This window comes from Haliotis rufescens, unplaced genomic scaffold (assembly GCF_023055435.1).
Source record: "Haliotis rufescens isolate VD_foot unplaced genomic scaffold, xgHalRufe1.0.p SCAF_38, whole genome shotgun sequence".
Classification (NCBI taxonomy): Eukaryota; Metazoa; Mollusca; class Gastropoda; order Lepetellida; family Haliotidae; genus Haliotis; species Haliotis rufescens.
In genome coordinates this window covers 2,697,744-2,719,856 of record NW_025964090.1, presented here as the reverse complement: position 1 = coordinate 2,719,856, position 22,113 = coordinate 2,697,744, and the positions used below count along the sequence as shown (strand labels likewise).

The window sequence follows — 22,113 nt, the reverse complement described above, 5'->3', positions numbered from 1 at the left end:
AAAGGGGGCACGGGTGGCCAGAAACCTATGATTGCGGGTTCGAATCCCAGTTCACCCCGATGATGTTTCTAGGTTTGTCAGCACCATACGCGTGCTCGTGTGTTTCACCGAAGTGGTAAACGTCTAAGACCTGCATCATTTCGGGCTTTCCTCCCACATTAAGCTGACACGCAGTGATATAACTGGAATACTGTTAAAAGCCGAGTTAAACACAACTCACTCACTCATGCCAGGATCTACTGCTTACCTGCTTTCGTCCCACATTGAGCTGATATGCTGTGACACGACGGAAATATTTTTCAAAGCACATTTAATCCATCGCACAATGTAACTGTCTATTCTTTCTGATAATAAACCTTAGTTACATGCTTCTTTATGATCGAAATTGGTTTTCCAGAAATGGCACTGAGGAGGTAAAACAGAAGACAGAGGAAGCAAAGAAAATGTTGATAGTCTGGAAGGATTCTTACTTTGAAGTGCGGGCAAAGATTGAGCAGTCTGGGCGGGACCAGAGATGGGAGTTTGATCGGAAGCGACTGTTTGATCGGACAGAGTACATGGCCGGAATATGCCAGGACCTGTACAACGTGGCCCAGGTGAGTTCTGGATTTACTCTTCAAACTTTTCTGATGAATACAGATGTATCATACTTAGAGAACAATATTTGGCCCTATATCTGCAGTAAACATCTGTGAGATTCTTAAAAGGAAAATATACATTCTCTAACTCATATTAATATGGTTTGATTTAATGTGATGGCTTAGCTAAGGTCACAGAGAACAGGATTAATAAAGAGGATGCATAGTAAACATTAATCCATTGAATGCAATGTTAAAATGCATTGTGAAAGGATCTCTGAATTAAGATATTTAGAAGTATTAAGACATCCTAATATTATATACCTGTCAAGGGCACCTGAGTTTCATCCCTAGATATATATCTGTGGGATTTAAAATTCAGGCAACTGGTTTGGAACCCGAGTCTAGTTGAATGTCATTTGGTCTAGTAAACTCAGCTGGCACTAGTTCATACAATAACAACCCGGGGTGGAATAGGTCTTCAGCAACCAATGCTTGCAGTAAAAGGCGACTATACTTGTCTTAGGAGGTGACTAAAGAGTGAGTCCATTGAATTTTCGCATCCTCATTGCCAATCTTACCCAGGGTAATCTATCGACATTTATGTGGCAGTGAATTATTGACTTTGTATTGATATTCATAAATTTGAATTGATACAACATAGACATTTACTACTATATCTACATCACGACACATGCTTGCCTTAAAAGGTGACTATGCTTGTCGTGAGTGGCGACAAACGGGATCGGGTGGTCATCGATCCCAATTGCGTGGATCAATGCTCATAATATTAATCACTGGATTGTCTGGTCTAGACTTGATTATTTACAGACTGCCGCCATATAGCTGCAATATTGCGGCGCTAAACAACAAACCAACATTATACAATAACACTATTGTCAGGAGAAAACGATGCTAAGAAGCACGTTCAAACTGGTAGATTCCAAAGTGTTTGGGACAGATTGAAAATTAAAACTAAATCATGTTAATTGTCATTTTATACTCTTTGGTTGAAAATGTGGCAACCATATTCCAAACAAAAAGCTAAAACACTAACCTGAGTCTTGATGTCACTGTAATGTGAAAGTCAATGTAATAACTCCACTCAAAAGTCACTATGATAGGAGTTTATTATAGATTTGTTGTTGTTCTATTTGGTAGTTGCAAAATTATCTGCATAGCTACATTTGTGTATATGTCTATTTTTGGTGCGCAGGTCCTGGAGGAATTCTACAACATCTTTGGTCCTGAGTTGAAGGCTGTCACTGGGGACCCCAAAAGGATTGAAGATGTGCTTACCAGAGTTGATGCCCTTGTCACACCACTCGAGGAGGTAACACCCTTTTGATCTTCCTGATGCAATCCAATGCTTCAACATTTATGCATTTGGCCTCATTTATTCAATTATTTTGTTCACTGATCATGTTGGACAAAATAAAAAATAAAAATAAAATTTCAAATATTTCCTTAAATTGATACTTCATAAGTATTAAAGTGTCAGGATGTCGATTGTTCTGAAGCATTGTTTGCGAACAATAACTGATAACCCACGAGCTTACTTCGCTCAGCTTGCCTTATTCAGCAAGAGAAGTTTCTGCTCCAGTGACCACTGCGTGAGTAGGCTCATAAGCAGGTCAGGAAAGGCTTCCGATGAGAATCCCCCTGCCTGGCTGCTGCAACATGGGTGACTTCATATGGCTGAGAGATTTATATTGCAATCAAGGTTTTGATAAACACTGACTTCTAATCCAATCAAGCTGTCAATAAAGATTTTGAAACTCGTTTGTAAGGAAAACACACTAGCTTTCTCTTCAATTTGCCTCTTATATATTAAAACATTAGTTTATTCTGCGCAGGGCTTGGGTTGTCAGCTTCGCTGTGCGGAGCACTATTGTTTCAGCTTGAGAATAGAATCGTGCATGAACTGTTGGTGTAACGTCACACTCGATAGTAATTTTATGCTTGATGTTATAACACTCAGAACTGTCGATGTCCTGGCCCTTTGAGGGTTGGGAAACTAAAGAAATAACAATTAATGTAAAAATGTTTTGGGGATTTGAAAAAACAAAGGGTGATGTCACTCCTCCTATTTGCCTATTTTCCTAGTTTCTTTTCATCAATGAAATTGGTTTGTAGATTTGGCAGTTAAAAAAGTTTTTATCGGTTTTGTTGGTGTTAAGTGATAGATTTGCTGTTTGGAAAAAAGTTCTCTTGCATGGTCCAAAGGGTAGAGAAAGTGGCACTGAGCCACTCAATTTGGGAGATTCAAGGGGAGATAATTTTACAATTTTGTTTCAAAGTTGTCTCCCTTGAAGACTTTTTTTTAGAAATTGTTTACAACATGTTGTGATGACAGAATATGTTTGTTTTGATTAAGTTTTATGGAATTTCAATGTCGATTTTCAGGTGACCTTTGACCCCTTCAGTCAACAAGACCAGAAGCACTGGAAACGGGTGATGGAGTCCTTCAACAAGGAGGTCCTCGCTATCGAGGGAGAAGCCAAGATGTTCATTGATGAATCTTTCCAATCACTTCGATCTGCTGAAGGAGCTTTTGACATGTTGCTCAACTTCAAACACATCAGGTCACGAGAGGCCATTAACAACCAGATGATGCAGAAGTTCACTGACATTTTGTCCCAGTATACCAAGGAGGTGATGGTCTTTGCCAGCTTGTTTTTATATGATAAAGAGTAGGTAGGGGTGTCGTTGATGAGAAAATACAGTATCATACATGTGATACCTTCCGATCTGTCCGGGAGGCTCCCGGATTACCGACCCTTATCACGGTCTCCCCTGGGGGCCCCTTTGACCTGGATGGGCCTTTGATGAGTAATCAACTGGTAATTAAATCCATTCGACGAACAATCTAACAATATAAAGTGTAAAGAAAACGTGGATAGTTGCAACGGCTAGGTGCCTGAAGGGTTGAACTTGAAATGGATCATCAGCCAGGTGCTTATCACTTCCTGTTGTCAGCGTGTTTATTTCTACATTATTTTACCAGTGAAGACTCCGGGGTAGAATTGGTCTTCAGCAACCCATGCTTGCCGTAAAAGGCGACTATGCTTGTCATAAAAGGCGACTAATGGGATCGGGTGGTCAGGCTCGCTGACTTGGTTGATGCATGTCCTCGATCCCAATAGCGTGGATCAATGCTCATGATATCAATCACTGGATTGTCTTGTCCGGACTCGATTATTTACAGACCGATGTCATATAGCTGGAATATTGCTGAGTGCGGCGTTAAACAACAAACAAACAACCAACCAACCTGCATTATTTGAAATAAACTTAGATACAAATGCTGGCCCAGTTTTACATGGTTATCAGATTTATTAGAAACTATGCTAAAACGTCACTCTATCGCAATGTTACGCCGTTAAACTTTCGGAAAAAAAAAAATACAACCATCAAGTGCTGTCTCCAGAAATAACACTGAACATGGTTGATTTGGTTATTCAAATAGTGCGTTACACGATCAGGGTTCCTCATAGGGTGTAAAAGTTAAGTAAACCTCATGTTAATTTGCCTTATAGCTGACATCGTGACTCGTTTGAACAGAAATCTCAACACATCAAACTTTGTCAGATTTGGCGAGAATGTATCATGTTATTATATTACGCAAATTGATTAGCTAATAGTTAGCTTGCTTCCCAGATCGGAAATCTAGTTTGCATACGACGCTGTTAGTCAACCTTGAAGATTTATACACCTCCAGGTCAAAAATGTCTTTAGCACGTGGTCCTATACACAGCGCACAGGTCTCAAGTCAGGTGAAGTTAAGCAATGTCGGTTGCGGAGAGTCACGGATGGGTGACCGTGTTTCGGCAGCTTGGCTCCTGAGAGTTTCTAGGGCTTAAGTCCTGCCCCACACTGAAGCACACGTAACACATGTGGTGTCTCTTTGGGCAAGTGACTTTGTTTGAAATATGCCTCTGTTATTACCCATTTAGACCTGCTATTAATCAAATTATGCTAAATATGAAACCGGCTGATCAATTAATACAGTAAACTACGGTTATAACGAACATGCTTATATCGAACTGACGTATATAACGAACTTACTTTTTAGTCCGGGGCGGTCGGGTAGCCTAGTGGTTAAAGCATTAGCTCGTCACGCCGAAGACCTGGGTTTGATTCCCGACATGGGTATAATGTGTGAAGCCCATTTCTGGTGTCCCCCGCCGTGATATTGCTGGAATATTGCTAAAAGCGGCGTAAAACCTCACTCACTCACTCACTACTTTTTAGTCCCGACTATTTGCTGTAGTTATGCTGTATATATGCTTATAACGAACTATGGTTATAGCGCACGAAAAAATAGTAGTCCCTTTGAGTTCGTTATAACCGTAGTTTACTGTATTGTATATAACTGAATTTCTTTTGCTGAGTTGGGCATAAACAACAAACAAACTATCACTTGAGAAGGGCTGAATATTACCATGTCATCTTGTTTACAAGAAATAAAAAATACATGTAATTTTACAGCAAAAATGACCAATCCAGAACACTGAAAATAAAACGTTTGTTGTATTTTCAGGTAGAGATAATGAACAGCCTGTTCAGGAACTACAATGAGAGTCCGCCTCTACACAAGAACAATCCCCCTGTGTCCGGCTCCATCTTCTGGGAACGCTCACTCTTCCATCGCATCAAACACACAGTCATCCGCTTCCAGTCCATGGAAGACATAATGTCATCAGAGAGGGGGAAGGCGGTAAGTTAGGTGTCTGGCATGCTGCAGGCTATTCCTGGGAAGGTCAGGGGTAGAAATGGTCTTTAGCAACCCGTGCTTGTCATAAGAGGCGACTAACAGGACTACCAAATTGTGCTGAGGACAAGAGAAAATACAGATGAGGTAGCATTTGAGGGCTTTAATTCTGACCCGACAGTGCAGATTTTTTATATTTTTCTTTATTTCTTTAAAATGTGAAGTAGGTTTGCAATAAGGAAATGTTGAGGCATGAGGAATAGGGAAAGAAACAAGTTGAGAGTTACCTCCCTTCTATTAAAGACGCTGATCTGTTACGAACCGTCAAAATTCCTTGTGTTTTGAAGCTTTTGAGATAAATTGTCAACAGGTTTTGATTATATTTATTTAACTAATTTATTATCTTGATAGGGACAGTAAATGCTGTTTTATTTTTTAACATTTTACTTAGTTTTGCAAAAAAAGTCTTGCCTTATGCATATCATTATATGGCTATGTCGTCAGATGCTATAGAGATGTAAAACCGTTCTCTCTCCTCTTCATAACTCCAGTCCCGAGCCAACTACCTGCGTGTAGGCAAACAGATGAAAACTTACGAGGACCAGAAGTATGAGATGTGGCGAGAGACGGTGGAGCAGGTGCTGCCATCGCTGCTGAAACGGAATCTGCTGGTGAAACCATCCCATCTACAGAGTCATCAGCTTCATCTACAGCATCAGCTGCAGCTTCAACAGCAGGCTGTTCAACAACAGCAGGCTGTTCAACAACAGCAGGCTGTACAACAACAGCAACAACAACAGCAGCAGCAACATCATGGTGCTGGTGATGAAGCTGGGGAAGATGCAACAGGTTAGTGATGGGTTTTTAAAAATTTTCTTTTATATTTATCAACCCCTTTGGTCATGGACAGTTGGAAAAAGAATGGTCAGTGATTATATGACATGATTCAGGGTTTACAAGAAATAAGATGTACACATGTTCAATGTCTTCAAATGAAATGTTTGTTGGTTTTGTAATTGTCATCATGAGTTGTTTATTTTTAAGGTTTTGATATCTGATACCAATATTACGTGTTAAATATTTTTGACTCTCTTGCTCAAACACATCAATTCTAGCATATTTCATATCATTGTAGCATGATATTCCTTAAGCTCTATGAATTTTCACTCAATTTTTCTGTTCATGTCTTCCACAAATCATTTGCAAAATGCTATAGTCCTACATTATAAGTTACATTGATGTTAAATTTCACTCATAAGCACAGCGGTTTTGGCATGATACATGCTTGTTTTAAAAATAATCTGAAGTATGCTTCCGTATTGCCTGTTATGAAGTATTTCTCACATCTAAAGCTTGGTCACTTGGTCACTTGTCACTTGTCACATATGTATTCTGTGCTTGTCCAGTGGTGCAGTCAGAATTGACCGAAACAATAGCACAAACGCAGGATCAAGATGGTATGTCAAGGGTTTGGCGTGATGTGTGCACGTGGTGGCAATGTTTTTCTTGTATTTTTTAGTCTTGATCTAACTGGATCATGGTGTTATTTTCACTGCATGGGGCACTTGTGTTTTTAGTTACACAGTGAAAATCGAACTGCAAAAACGTCACAATTCAAAAGTGGGTCAACATATGTGTTTTGAAGCAATTCTCATGGACAGACACCAGGTCCCACTTGCACAAAGCAATCTTAGCGCTAAGATGATCATAACTCCCATACTTTAACATAGGCTTAAGATAATCTTGACCTTAAAATGGCTTTGTGCAAGTGGGCCCAGCACCTCCTTTTGAACACTGACTGGTCTTAAAGAGGCTTTTAATGTGGCGCTGGCTGCTTTGTGCGAGTGCTAAATAGTTTTCCGAATCATTGCACTTAAAAGTTATCAAGCCTCAGCCATTCATTCCTTGCCAGATGTTATACAAGGATACTTGACTCATTTTTGAATTGTGATGCAAGCAGTCTCTCAGTGTGTCTTAAATGATTTATGTACAGATGTATGTCATTCTCATTCAAATTACATTTGTTACTCCGATCTTTCCATCAAGATCTGACAAGCCCCGTGTCAGGTGAGCTTTCTAATAAGCAATCAGCGTGAAGGCTTCTAAGTCCTCAGCACTATTCAGAGCAACATTTCGGAATCTTAAAATGAACTTAAACAGGCAGTTCTGAATGGAGAAAAATATATAGGCTGTTGTGATGTGAATATTTCACACCCTGAATTTCAAAATTGAGTTTCCGAAACAAATGAGATTTTAAACAACCAGTTTGGCAATGAAGTCTTTTTAGAAAACTGACACTGATTGGCTGAGTTAATCAATCTCTTTCACAAGTCACTGAGGGTTCATCTGATGCGACAACCTATTTAGGGTTTGTCAGATCTTGATAAGGAGAGGCATCACCTCGGATTAAAAGCTGAATTTAATGAGATCGAGATGCATGTCCAAGGGGCAGCAAACAATCACATTCACTTTTGCAAATATATTCTATATACAATAAAGAAATATTTTCTGTGTCAAGTGTTTATATTAAGGCTAGGGAGATATGGATGAGGTTTGGATCCTTGAGTATTTTTATCAAGAGACTTTCATCATTAAAAGGCCATATTGAATTACAAATGTAGTTCTAACATTTTTATTTATTTTCAATTTTTGTATACGAATTGTCAAGGCATCTGTCTATGGATGTGATTTATATGAAACATGAATGTGGTTAGGCTTATTATGTATGGTCAGACAGACAGACAGAAGTTTATTCAATATTTTAGGCCATATGACCTATAGTACAGAAGTGTTTTTTTTTGTATCAACATTGTACAGTCACGTGAAGGTAATAATAAGTTTACATAAAATATTAACGTCTAATTTCAAAAATCTTCTTCAGGAATATTGACAGAGATGATATTGTATTAGCATTGCGGGAGTTCAACAAATTTTTCATCAGTTGTTCATCTTTGTACATAGTTGATATCATAGGGAGGTATCTATTTCTAAGAAACTGATAATATTTACAAATGAGAAGTACATGAAACTCATCCTCAACATAGCCTTCATTACAATAACGGCATAAACTACTTTCTTTATCTTGTACATTTTTCTTTCTGAGATTATTAACGTTAAAATTATGTAATGATATACGTAATTTACACAAAGATCTTCTCAAAGTTCTATCCTGAAGTACAGATACATATTTTTCAGGAACAAGTAATTATTTTATATTCGTATAATGGCATAAAAACCTTGAGGATGATATTTGACAGTGCCAATCTAGTGAAAATATATCAAGTAATCTTTCCTTAAGCATGAAGATAAATAATTTATCATTTCCAACATCTTGAGATATCCATGCAAGAAAAAAACCAGACATACAAAGAATATTCCTGATATCAGACACCCATAAACAATATTTAAATTATGTATGGTGTATTTCACACAGGATGAAGGGAAGACACATAGCAAGTTTCTTTAGCTGTAGGTACATCATTACATGGACCTGTGAAGATCCGGGGTAGAATAGGTCTTCAGCAACCCATGCTTGCCGTAAAAGGCCACTATGCTTGTCGTAAGAGGCGACTAATGGGATCGGGTGGTTAGGCTCGCTGACTTGGTTGATGCATGTCATCGATCCCAATTGTGTAGATATATGCTCATGATATCAATCACAGGATTGTCTGGTCCAGACTGGATGATGGACAGACCACCTTCATATAGCTGGAACATTGCTGAGTGCCGCATTCAACAACAAACAAACAAACTGTCAGAACAGCTGCACATTGAAAACAATTGGTCACCATACACTCCGCCGTCATATAGCTGGAATATTGCTGAGTTCGGCGTAAAACAACAAACCAAGCAAGCAACATCATTACATGGGGAGAATAAAATGATGCGAGGTGGGATGCTTGGTACTGATGCTAGTGGAGATGAAAATGGGATAATATATTATGGCCTAATGTGTTAAATTAATTGAATAGCTTGAAGTCTAGTTCAACTCTTCAAACACCAATGTATGGATTTTCATGTTTTAACTTTGTGCAAAAAGAATGATTCTCATGTATGTTTTTTTTAGAAGTGATATTTTTATGTATTTTCTCTTACTAATTTTGGCGAACATGGTTTATTTTAACAATGGTCATGGGCAGAATGGAAACTCAGTTATGTCAAGTTATTACGAAATTATTAATAATTCCAAATGGTTGTCAGTATAGTGGTGATATGTGATGTTTTGTATGCAGCTCTGGATGTAGTTACGTAGTTTAGAAGTTTCAGCTGTGTAGATCCTGTAGTCGGGTGTTTGTTCCATGTTGTGCTGTGTTCATACAATACTTCATCATCTGTCACACTGTCCTTCATCATATCAGCATCAGCGGTTAAAGCGTTCGCTCGTGATACCGAAGACCCGAGTTTGATTCCCAACATGGGTACAATGTGTGAAGACCATTTCTGGTGTCCCCCGCCGTGATATTGCTGGAATATTGCTAAAAGTGGCGTAAAGCTATACTCACTGATGTGAAACATTTATCATAATATCAATCACAGGTTTGTATATTCTAGAGTCATCTTTTTCAGGACATTGTCATTCATCTGGAATATTGCTGAGTGAGGCATTAAACCATAATGTTTTGGTGTCTTTGTTCTTGGGAATCATGTCTGTAAAGTTTTCACTTTTGGGGGGCATAATTTCACATAAACAAAACATGTGAACAGAATTTATAGTTCAACAAAAGATTTGTGAATTTGGTATCCTAATTCTGAATGATCAGGGGCGGTCGGGTAGCCTAGTGGTTAAAGCGTTCGCTCGTCACGTCGAAGACCCGGGTTCGATTCCCGACATGGGTACAATGTGTGAAGCCCATTTCTGGTGTCCCCCGCCGTGATATTGCTGGAATATTGTTAGCGTAAAGCAGCGTAAAACCATACTCACTCACTCACTCTGAATGATCACAACCCCATGTTATTGATGTCTTGTTTATTTGTTGTCAAACAGTTGTGTCGGTGTTAGTTCCCTGAGTGTCAACAACCCCAATGACGGTGTTAGAATATGTAGAGATAGTGTATGTAAAACAAAATGATTAAAAAATCAAAATAAGTAAATTTAGTTCTATTATACAGCAACAGACTATATGAAACGTACATTCATTCAAACAGAATGGCACTTTCAACATCCTAATATTTTTATCACTCTGAAGAAACATTTCTCCCCTGCAGACAAGCTGTCAGCCTTTAGCCTAAAATACACTTACTACTGTAAAACATTGTCAAGACAAGAGTACACATGCAAAGGCAAGCCAGGATAAGCTCTAGCATTTTTGCTAACATTCATTCATAACATATTAAAGCTTCCAGGAAAGCTTTTTGAATAACTTTCATTCCCATGTTAAACTGTAGAGTATCAGTAGTACTCATAACCAATAGTCAGTATTATAGTACGCCAAACAGTAAGACTAACTGTTGCAGTCTCCTCTGTACCTCAGCATGCCTCCAGCTAGGGGCACGGGTGGCCCAGTCGTCTAAGGCGCCGCGATTCGCTGTGCAGAGTTGCGTCCCTTGGGCACGCCAGAAACCTATGATTGTGGGTTCGAATTCTGGTTCGCCCCAATTATGTTTCTAGGTTTGTCAGCACCATACCATGCTCGTGGGTTTCACCAAAGTGGTAAACGTCTAAGACCTGCATCACTTCGGGCTTTCCTCCCACATTAAGCTGACACGCTGTGATATAACTGGAATACTGTTAAAAGCGGCGTTAAACCCAACTCACTCACTCACTGACTCCAACTGGTAATTAATGGGTCTGTTCACAGGTAACTCGTTCCATATTAAGTATGTGGTGGACTTTGACCCCCAACTGGCGGAGATTGTGGCGGAGACACGCTACATGGAGCAGCTGGGGTTCCCGGTGCCGGAGTTGGCACGGAACGTTGCACTCCAAGAGGAGAAGTACATCAAGTATGTGGATGGACTGAAGCATATGCTCATCCGCTACCATCTGCTCCTGGCGTCGCTGGACAAAGCCGAGGTGAGATCAGAGCTCCAGATAAGTGTCAAATACACAAAATAAATCACCACAGCCCAATAAATTTTGAGTTGCTTAATTTCAAAACCAAATAGGGCGAACCACATTATCGTTGGTTCGAGAACGAAGCTAACTCCGTTTGCCTAATCAAAAGTTCGAGGCGGGCCAACATTCGAAACTAAACGCACTTGTTGAGAATATGTACTACGTAAACAAACCCGCATTACAAACTGCTATTTTGTCTATTTAAAATAGGTTTTATGGCTTATTATTGGATTAAAATGTACAGATGCGATGGAAATACAGCAGAACTCACTTCTACGAACATCGCCAAACTAGGTCGTGGGGTCATTGATATTCATGAGTTATTTCTTTTATGGAACAAGTTCTCGGAAACGTTTGAGGCTTGTATCATGTCCGAGATCAATTCAAGTGTAGACATATTTTCAGGCTTATATGTATATCGCCACCAACACTTATGATTAGATTGATGTGTTATATACTTGTAAAAGTAGAATGAGTGGTATTGCCTCTGTAAATTTAATTTGAAGCAGATTTAAGTTTCTTTCTTTGTAGCTATTTTTGTAAAACTAGTGTGGTCAGCTATGCTGACGTTATTCAAACTTCAAAGCCTTTTGTGCCTTTTGTGGAATTAACGTCACATGAAATGATTTATAAAGATATTTCCCATCAATATTACAAAATATGAATAATATATAATGTCAAATACCCATGCAAAGTAATGACAAATGTGGGCCCACTAGCCTAAACAACTTTGTCAACCCAATGAAACCCAGCGATTTACAAATGTGGGCCCACCTGTTTCAATCACTATAAGACAGGAACAATGTGGGCCCATATTTTAGAAAATGGTTATATGTAAGCCAAGCTGATGAAGCTTAGCAAATTTTTATGTGGTCCCTCCTGTTGCAATCACTATGATGGAAGAATGTCTACCCACTAGGCGATATACAAATGTGGGCCCACTTGTTTCGATCACCATATATGACGGGAACAATGTAGGCCCAAATTTGAGAAAATGATTATCAATATTTAAGTAGAATTTCGCGATTAATAAATGTGGTCCCTCCTGTTGCAATCAATATGACGGAAGAACTTCTGCCCACATTTAGGAATTGATTATCAGAACTAACAAAACAACCTAACGAAGCTAGGCGAAATACAAATGTGGGCCCACTTGTTTCGATCACTATAGATGACGGGGAAAAATGTGGGCCCACATTTTAGAAAATGGTTATCAGCACTAAAGCAATCTTAGAAGATGTACGGATGGAAACATAAATATATAATGCATTCAAACATTTAATTAAGAATATGTTTTACCTTAGGGATACAGCGTACAGATACAACATACAGCGTGGGTGACACCATTTCTTGCAAATACGAAAACATAGAGTGACCTCCCTTTCCCAATATGAACCACTGATAATGCGGTTTCGCCCCAAATAGTGTGACAATACAGTATTATTACCCAATGTAGCCTTTTCAGCTTGTGAACACGAATATCTTTGCTCACCTTCATTTACTATTGAATACTGACGTCCAGTGGTAGAAACTGGCACTGGTCCTGTAGTCCTCGCCAAACTGCCCAATAGTTAAGGTATCATAAGGACTAGTAGAAATTTGCCATTTTTAAGGGTTTCACTCTATGTTATCATTATAAGGACTAGTGGACTAAAACTGATGGTTTCTATGGCTGATTATATAATAAACTCCACTGTAGTGAATATTGCACAGATGTGCCTTACTTGCTTATTTGCAGCAGACACTGTATCACTGTTGAGAGTTAATGTGACATCTTACATATTTGGGGCAGCACATGAACAGAAGTATTTTAGAAGTTACCGTATTCAACGTAATAAGCGCCCCGCTCTAATAAGCACCCACGGCGATATTTGCTAATATATTAGCTAATGAACAATCCCAATTAGCACCCCTTCAACTGATCAATGTACACAAGATTTATTTATTTGCATATAATACGCACTCATGTGTTATATGCACCCTTAATTGTGGGCAATTAAATTCTTGAAAAATATATCTGTCGTATATAAAGGCTGTCAGCACACACCACAGAATTTATCTTTCAACTGTTTTTTTCGCCAAAATAATATTTGAATAAGAGCCTCCGTTTTCTAATTTTGAGCTCCCTGGGTGCTTATTCCATCGAATACGGTACTCATTGGTTTCAAAGTACCCAATAACCTGGATCCAAGGGAGTGAAATGCATTGAGTAAAAAAAATAAAAAAATATCAAAGACCCAATGGGAAAGATAACGCGTGAATAATATCTCACGTCATAAAAGATTATCTGGAGACCTGTGAGATAATCAGTACAAGCTCATATTTGAAATTTAAATGATAAACACAGTTTAAGGTTTTGTAGTATGAGAGAATATCTATTTCAGTCTGCCCTATTAGAAGATCACCAGCGAGAGCTGCGTCGTGTTTTGCGACCAGGATCCAAACGTCTCAACTGGAACTCCCTGGGCATCAACGACTACGTTCAGAAGTGCATTTCTGTGAGTTCTTAAATTATTTTTTGGCCATTTTATTTTGAGATGCAGAACATGGAAAAGGGATTATGGAACCAGAAAATATTGTCATTTAGGCTAGAATTCCCTCCAAAGTGCTTTGTGGATTCTGTTGACAATTAAAAATGCAAAAAAGAAAAAATCTGAAAAGCAAGAGTTGTTTATTCATCTGAAAATGTTCACCACCAAAAATTGGGCATTACCCAGGATAACTGGAAGACATGAGGTTATAAAATGTGAAACAATGACACAAGCTTAACTAACACTGCACACATTTTCAACTTTATTGAATGTGGAGAATCATCAGAAATGTTTTTAGGTTCAGTTTATTTTTTCCCCATTTAGGGAGCCAGATATTTCTAGAAAAGACTCTCTACGCCTTGGTCTAAGTCTGACATCTGGAGCCTTATGACCACCCCACCCACCACCCCACCCACCACCCTACTTCCCACCTCACCGACCACCCAACTTCCCACCCCACAACTTTCCGCCATCACCGAGCACCCAACTCTACACCACACCACTTTCACCCACACCGACCACCACACCGACCACCCCACTTTCCACTACACCACTTTCCACCCCACCCACCACCCCACTTCCCACCTCACCGACCACCCCACTTCCCACCCCACCACTTTCCACCCCCACCGACCACCCCACTTTCCACCCCACCCACCACCCCACTTTCCACCTCACCGACCACCCCACTTTCCACTACACCACTTCCCACCCAAACCACCACCCCACTTCCCACCCCAACCACCACCCCACTTCCCACCCCACCACTTTCCACCCCAACCGTCCACCCCACTTCCCGCCCCACCACTTTCCACCCCACCCACCACCCCACTTCCCACCTCACCGACCACCCCACTTTCCACCACCCCACTTTCCAACCCATCACCCCACTTCCCACCCCACCGACCACACCACTTCCCACACTATCCACCACCCCACTTCCGACACCACCCACCACCCCACCTACCACCCCACTTCCTACCCCACCCACCACCCCCTTCAAGGCTTTTTGGTTGAAAATTTGTGTTTTCAGTTAATTTGACAATATCGATCTCTCGGGAGGTCTTTATGAAGTCATCATCTGATATTGGTTCTTTATACTCTCTTGATATTTGCAGGCCACTGCGAAGTTTGAGTCTCTAGTCAACCAGGTTCAGAAGAATGCTCGTGACATCAACCAGAGGCTATTGATGATTGAGAATGCAAACCTCTTCAAGGGCCCACCACCACCGAAGGTCCAAGACCTCCTGCCCAGCTGCAAGGTAGTCATGGTTACGTTTGTCAGTGCACTGTGGACATATCATTTTTACAGTAGGGCTAGGGTGGATTAGTTGGGTACTCAGGTCGAGTGGGTCCCGAATAGAATCCGGGTACCCACAGGACTACCCCGATAAAAGTTGCTTATGTTTGCAATTCTTTCGAACTATGCACACATTGTTTCCGACTTTTGTACGCTTGAGTAAAGATATGACTTCAGTGGACTTCAGTGTATGCTTGACCTGATTGTTTTATATATATGTGTGTGTAAATAGCATTGCCAGGGCATCAGTAAAACAATGCTCATAATATCAATCACTGGATTGTCTGGTCCAGACTCGATTATTTCAGACTGCCTTCATATAGCTGGAATATTGCTGAGTGCAGCGTTAAATAACAACCAAACATACAAAACCCAATGGAACATTATGTACCCAACTCTTGAGACCTACAGCGGGTACCCGGGTATTGTCGGGTAATATGGGGGTGGGTACCCAGGTCGTATATTTGGACTCGTCCCAGCCCTTGTGTACAGGCTGCAGACATCTGCAATAACAGGTCCATTACAAATCTTTGCCCAGTGTATGTTAAAGAGCATTAAGGATGAAAAACTATATTATAAAGATACTGTCATCAATATTCTTTCATGTAACTTATAATGCCTAAAGGAGATATAGACTGGAAAAGGTTTCTTGTTTGTTTGTTTGTTGTTTAACGCCGCACTCAGCAATATTCCAGCTATATGACGGTGGTAAATAATCAAGTCTGCATCAGACAATCCAGTGATTGACAACATGAGCATCAATCAACGCAATTGGGATCGATGACATGCAAGCCTGACCACCCGATCCCGTTAGTCGCCTCTTATGACATAGTCGCCTTTCATGGCAAGCATGAGTTGCTGAAGACCTATTTTACCCCAGATCTTCATGGGCCAGAAAAGGATTCTGTGCAGATGACAGTTTTAGTCATACACCTTCATGATGCTGTACCCCCTTGAAGATCTGGGTTAAAATTTGTCTTCAGCAGCCCATGCTTATTGTAAGAGATGAAAAATGGGATCAGCTGATTAGACGCACTGACTTGGTTGATGCATGTCATCATATCCTAATTGCATAGATCGTTGCTCATGATGTCAGTCACAGGATTTGTTTGGTCGAGACTCGATTTTTTACAAACCGCCGACATACGGCTGGAATAGTTCTGAGTGTTACTCTAAACTACAAACCAAAACAACTGATGCATTTACACAAACTCTATCCCATAGATATTAACTGTGACATTATTTTTTTCAAACAGGAGTTCTTTGAACATATTGAGCGTGAGCGAGGGAAGGACTTTGAGATTCTGGCCAGGAAATATCGTGCAATAGGTCCTCTGCTGACCAAGATGGAGGGACTGGTTGTCCACACTAACACTGGACGCTCCCCCAAACTTAATCAGTATTACTCCTACTGGGAGAAAAAGGTGTATGAAGCTCTCACAAAGGTAGGAATGTGCTTCATTGGATTGATTTGTGTGTGAAAATTAGCATCGAGTGATTGTTTAGAGTAACTACTGTAAGGCCCTGGGTTTCTGGTGTGCCCAAGGGATGGATTATTTACACGCCAGAAACCTATGATTGTCGGTTCGAATCCCGGTTCGCCCCGATTAGGTTTCTAGGTTTGTCAGCACCATACCCGTGCTAGTGGGTTTCACCAAAGTGGTAAATGTCTGAGACATGCATCACTTCGGGCTTTCCTCCCACATTAAGCTGACACGCCGTGATATAACTGGATTACTGTTAAAAGCGGCGTTAAACCCAACTCACTCACTCACTACAAGTTAGGCCAGAGCAGACGCATGTTAATATTAAGTATCTGCGACCCCAAACAAGATCGCCAGCTGAAATTACACCTTGAACACACAAATATATAAACAACAAAAATTTAAAAACAATATTTTAATAGATCTATCACTTATAAACTTTCTGACTAAACTATTGTAGAGATTATTATTACGATTACTTCTAATTTACATTTAATATTTACCCAAACTTGATGGAAGTTGAAATCTGTGACCCCACCTCAAGTCAAACAAAAACATGGATCCCCCCCCTCTTGCGATGACATCATCATCAATTATCAATCGCGCTATTTGGCACCATGTCTAAAAATAGATAACCCCTATCGTATCACTACCATAGGTACAAGTCTGGGTACCCTCGGCAACCATTGTTAACCACGAGTTAACTGATGTGGTCATGGTTAGCTGTTTTTTTGAACAAATTTTAGTTGCCATTGATAACCAAATTGATAGTTTTGAATCCTCTTCCTTAACTTATTGGAAAGGAGACTTCAGTATTATCAAATTAAAGTCTCCTTTCCTTCCTTATTTGGGGGGCACGGGTGGCCCATTCGTCTAAGATGCCACGATTTGCTATGCAGAGTTGCGTCCCTTGGGCACACCAGAAACCTATGATTGTGGGTTCAAATCCCAGTTCGCCCCGATTATGTTTCTAGGTTTGTCAGCACCATACCCATGCTCATGGGTTTCACCGAAGTGGTAAACGTCTGAGACACGCATCACTTCGGGCTTTCCTCCGACATTAAGCTGACACACCGCGATGTAACTGGAATACTGTTGAAAGCGGCATTAAACCCAACTAACTCACTCACTCACACATTCCTTATTTCTAACACCTCATGGATTCCCTGTTCAAATAGCTTTGCAGCCATCTTCCCAAGGCAAGAGAGTTAACTGACTATAAAAGTCCAGTTTCCACCCTTGCCGAACTAGGCAGGTATTATGGAGTTACATTATGGCTGGACTAACGAGTCTATGCATAGTCCAATCAAAATCGCGCACTGAAATCGAAATCCGGTTAGTAAACTGTCATGCAGATTTCCGTTGATTGCAGGATTTGCAAAGCATGTGCATCGCCAACTCGTTGTCAACAGATATTTTCCAAATCTTTTCATGTTTTTAATGAAGGTGCTCACGTGATTTGATGTACTTCACAAAGCAAGAACCATTTTATCACAAAATAGATCTTGATGGTCGATCAGATCGTCTTGACTGGGCGCCACCATTTTGTTGGAGAGGCATAGAATGGACATAACTTGTAATAACAACTGGTGGGGCTACGATCGAGCCCAGGAATTCCAGCCTTGATCGGCAAGGGTGGAAACTGGACTTTTAAAGTCAGTTAACTCTCTTGCCTCGGGAAGATGAGTGTGTTGCTAATTCTACATCCAGAGTTATGTTATGTTATTTTCTAGCTTATCAACAACAACCTGCGTCGGTTCAACTCAGCGCTAACAGGAGAGAAGGCATTATTCCAAGTTGACACACTACTCGCAGCCCCCGATGTCATTCTTCACCCTCAGACCAACGAAGTCTACAAGCTAACACTACAGTGTGTTCGCGACTGTGTTGAGGGGTGAGTCATGCATCAATTTAACACAATTCATTTCTTTTTAAAAGACCTGACATTTATCATTGGAAGGAAAATGATGTTTGTTTAAATGTGGGTTTTTGTGTGATGGTATTGGTGGGGTGTTGGTGTTTAGGTGATGTTGGTGTTTGGGTGTTGGTGTTTAGATGGTGCTGTTTGGGTGTTGTTTTTTTGTGTTTAGGTTGGGGTGGTATTTGGTTATTTGTGTTTAGGTGGGGGGTGGTGTTTGGGTATTTGTGTTTAGGTGGGAGTGGTGTTTGCGTATTTGTGTTTAGGTGGGGGCGGTGTTTGGGTATTTGTGTTTAGGTGGGGGTGGTGTTTGGGTATTTGTGTTTAGGTGGGGGTGGTGTTTGGGTATTTGTGTTTAGGTGGGGTGGTGTTTGGGTATTTGTGTTTAGGTGGGGACGGTGTTTGGGTATTTGTGTTTAGGTGGGAGTGGTGTTTGGGTATTTGTGTTTAGGTGGGGGTGGTGTTTGGGTATTTGTGTTTAGGTGGGGGCGGTGTTTGGGTATTTGTGTTTAGGTGGGGGTGGTGTTTGGGTATTTGTGTTTAGGTGGGGGCGGTGTTTGGGTATTGTGTTAGGTGGGGGCGATGTTTGGGTGTTGGTGTTTGTATTTTAGTGTTTGGATGTTGGTGTTTAGTTGGTGTTGAGTTGTTGTGGTTGTGTTGGTGGTAGTGTTGATGGTAGTGTTTAGATATTGGTGGTGGTGTTTGTTGAGGTGTTGGTGGTGTTTAGGTGTTGTGGTCTTGGTGGTGTTAAGGTGTTGTGTGCTGTAAATGATTTGTGTTTGTTGAGGTGGTGGTTGTTTAGGTGATGGTGGTATTTGGGTGGTTGTGTTGGTATTTGGGTGGTTGTGTTGGTATTTGGGTGGTGTTTGTGTTTATCAATATGATTAAGCTGAAACATGTAGTTAAATAAGAATCTAGAAAAAGAAACATCACCACTAAATAAGACTAATCATTGACCTTGATCCAGGTATTGTCACAACCAATTAATAATCATTTGTCATACCTGCTACGAGGGATAACAGAGTTTAGGTATGGGCATAGATAATCTATTTTTCATCAAAATCCACACTGTCAGTCATTTTAAATTAACACATTTAACTGCCCAAATTTGAGGTTAGTATCTCACATGCTGTTACGTTTATGGATTTCAGTACAAAGAGTTTTGTGCGGTGGATGAACGGCACCTGTATCGAGACGGCACCACAGAAAGTTGATGGAGAGGATGAGCTGTTTGTGTTCAGCTTCTTTCAGGACATCTCCCAGAACCCTGAGATCATCGAGCTGGTTCAGATCCTGGCACAGAACATCAAGAACACGCTGACCACTCTCCAGCGCTACCTCAACAGATGGAAGAAGTACCGGAACATATGGAAACCAGAGAAGGTAACCTAGGTTTTGGGAATTGCTTCAAATGTCCAGATGATCGTTGGTAGTTTGAAACCTGCAGTCAATGATCTATTGAGCACTTAGACATTAGAGTTGAAAAATGGTAAATCTAAAGCGTTCTCTTTCAGTGTTACATATAAATAATAATCATCTTTGCTTTTGAATTTTTTCAAAAAGATGTTGCATTTTACTTTGCATTGCAGATATTCCAAATTTTAAAAAATGCAAACTTGTAACCAGCCCAATTTAATTTTTGCATTAAACTTATCACAAAATTTTAAGGTTGTAACTAATATTTTGAGAGCAGTCCTTTTCTTACTGAAGAGTTAACAAATTTCAGCAGTGGGGAAATTGGGTCAAAAAGGGAGGTATATCGATATATTGTTACAATCCTAGGCTCAAGTGAAAAAAGTGTTGAAAGTAGCTTTAAAACCAACTCAGGCATTAACATCACCTATTTCCATCAACAGATGCAGATAGCAGAGAAGTGGTTTCAGAAGGGCCCCACAGTAGTAGCCTTTGATGAGAAGCTACAACACTACTTCAAGACAATTGACGAGGTGGCGGCACTGCCTGTCATCAAAGATCAGGAGTGTATACGGCTCCACATGGAGCCACTGTGTCGTGCTGTCAAAGAAAACGCAACTCAGTGGATTGACTGTCTGGGCAAACTGTTACGAGATTCGGCTAAAGAAAGTCTGTATGAACTGCAAGATTCTTTAGAGGTGAGAGTTCTGCTATTATCTTTTGAGACAATGTCAACTAGTCTCATGTGCATATTTTCTTATCAATAATCATGATAATATAATTTGCTTATTGTTTACAATAATGACAGTTTGTGTACTAAATCTGTTCAAGAGGTTTCATCAATTGAAAACATTTTTTGCAAGAAATACTTATATTTTATCTTATCCTGACTTATACACATGAGTAATAAGTATGAGTCAGGATAAGTATAAGTGATATTTCTACTCTAAAAAATATGTTATTCTCAGGCTGCAGTGTATAGCTGTAAGATTGCTGACTGTGCTCAAACAATATTCACTCGCTCTTGGACTAAAGGAAGAACAATCTGTGGGAGGTGACAAGACATGCCTTTGTTAACAGTTGTCATCTCATCAAACTAGTTAATGTTCAGGATGTCAAAATCTTCACCAGAAAGTCCAGTCATGTTCTGATATCAACGACGTCCTCCGTGGTCTTGTGGTAGAGTGTCCGCCTAGAGAGCGGAAGGTCCGGGGCTTGATCCCCGGCCGCATCATACCAAAAGACATTAAAAAATGGTACCTGTTGTTACCCTGCCTGGCGCTCAGCATTAAGGGGTGAAACAAGGACTGGTCGTCTTGGAGTCAGTATACTGTGTCTGAGTGGGGTATTCATGTTAAATTGCGGCATGGTATCTCAGTGAGCTAGCACTAGAAATCAGCATCAGTCCGGACTAGTACAAGCAGCTACACCCACACATGTATGCACGTCGCTATATAAGTGCAATAATCTTGGACGCGACTTTAAACCCAATTTCACCTCACCTCTGATATCAGCAGTACATATACAGTCCTGAATCATTATCCTCAGTCATTGCTTTATGCATTGATGTGTAGGGGCGGTCGGGTAGCCTAGTGGTTAAAGCGTTCGCTCGTCACGGCGAAGACCCGGGTTCAATTCATTTCTGGTGTCCCCCGCCGTGATATTGCTGGAATATTGCTAAAAGCGGCGTAAAACCAAACTCACTCACTTATTGATGTGTAAGCTATCAAAAGATCGATGTATTTTATGTGTATTTTATTGTGTTTTATGAATGTTTTATTCAGAGGTATCCCGTTTAAACCAGTTTTGACAAATCAGAAACAAGCATTCTTCAATCAAGAATGTCTGTTGTAGGATGTCCCTGTAATATAATCAGGTAGTCATAATAGTTGCTTGGTATAATACTTGATGTAATACTTGAATGATACTATGAAGGTAAATGTCTTCATACCACTGCAATTGTTGCTCATTCTGTTGACCACTGGTTTCTCTGGTCCAGGTTTTATCATGTTCAGAATATTATTGCATAGCTGTAACAGCTAACTGCAGAATGAAGTCTCATGTACACAAAAATTTAATTTCCAAAATACCCTGTGATTGCGGAAAGATTGCTGAAGTTT

The 22,113-nt window shown here is 40.3% G+C and overlaps 1 protein-coding gene across 2 annotated transcripts in view; it reads left to right on the top strand.

The window, feature by feature from the left end:
* LOC124117822 (dynein axonemal heavy chain 10-like) overlaps positions 1-22,113 on the top strand; it is a 104,150-nt gene that overhangs the window by 6,000 nt on the left and 76,037 nt on the right. The window contains exons 6-18 of one of the 2 annotated variants that reach the window (XM_046479849.2): positions 398-596; positions 1,795-1,911; positions 2,985-3,233; positions 5,122-5,298; positions 5,844-6,141; positions 6,699-6,749; positions 11,091-11,305; positions 13,732-13,845; positions 14,997-15,140; positions 16,435-16,623; positions 18,396-18,556; positions 19,732-19,963; positions 20,437-20,691. In XM_046479849.2, coding sequence (XP_046335805.2) covers positions 398-596; positions 1,795-1,911; positions 2,985-3,233; positions 5,122-5,298; positions 5,844-6,141; positions 6,699-6,749; positions 11,091-11,305; positions 13,732-13,845; positions 14,997-15,140; positions 16,435-16,623; positions 18,396-18,556; positions 19,732-19,963; positions 20,437-20,691 — 2,401 coding nt within the window. The remainder of the gene's footprint in view (positions 1-397; positions 597-1,794; positions 1,912-2,984; positions 3,234-5,121; positions 5,299-5,843; positions 6,142-6,698; positions 6,750-11,090; positions 11,306-13,731; positions 13,846-14,996; positions 15,141-16,434; positions 16,624-18,395; positions 18,557-19,731; positions 19,964-20,436; positions 20,692-22,113) is intronic. The other variant, XM_046479850.2, reaches the window with a different exon arrangement.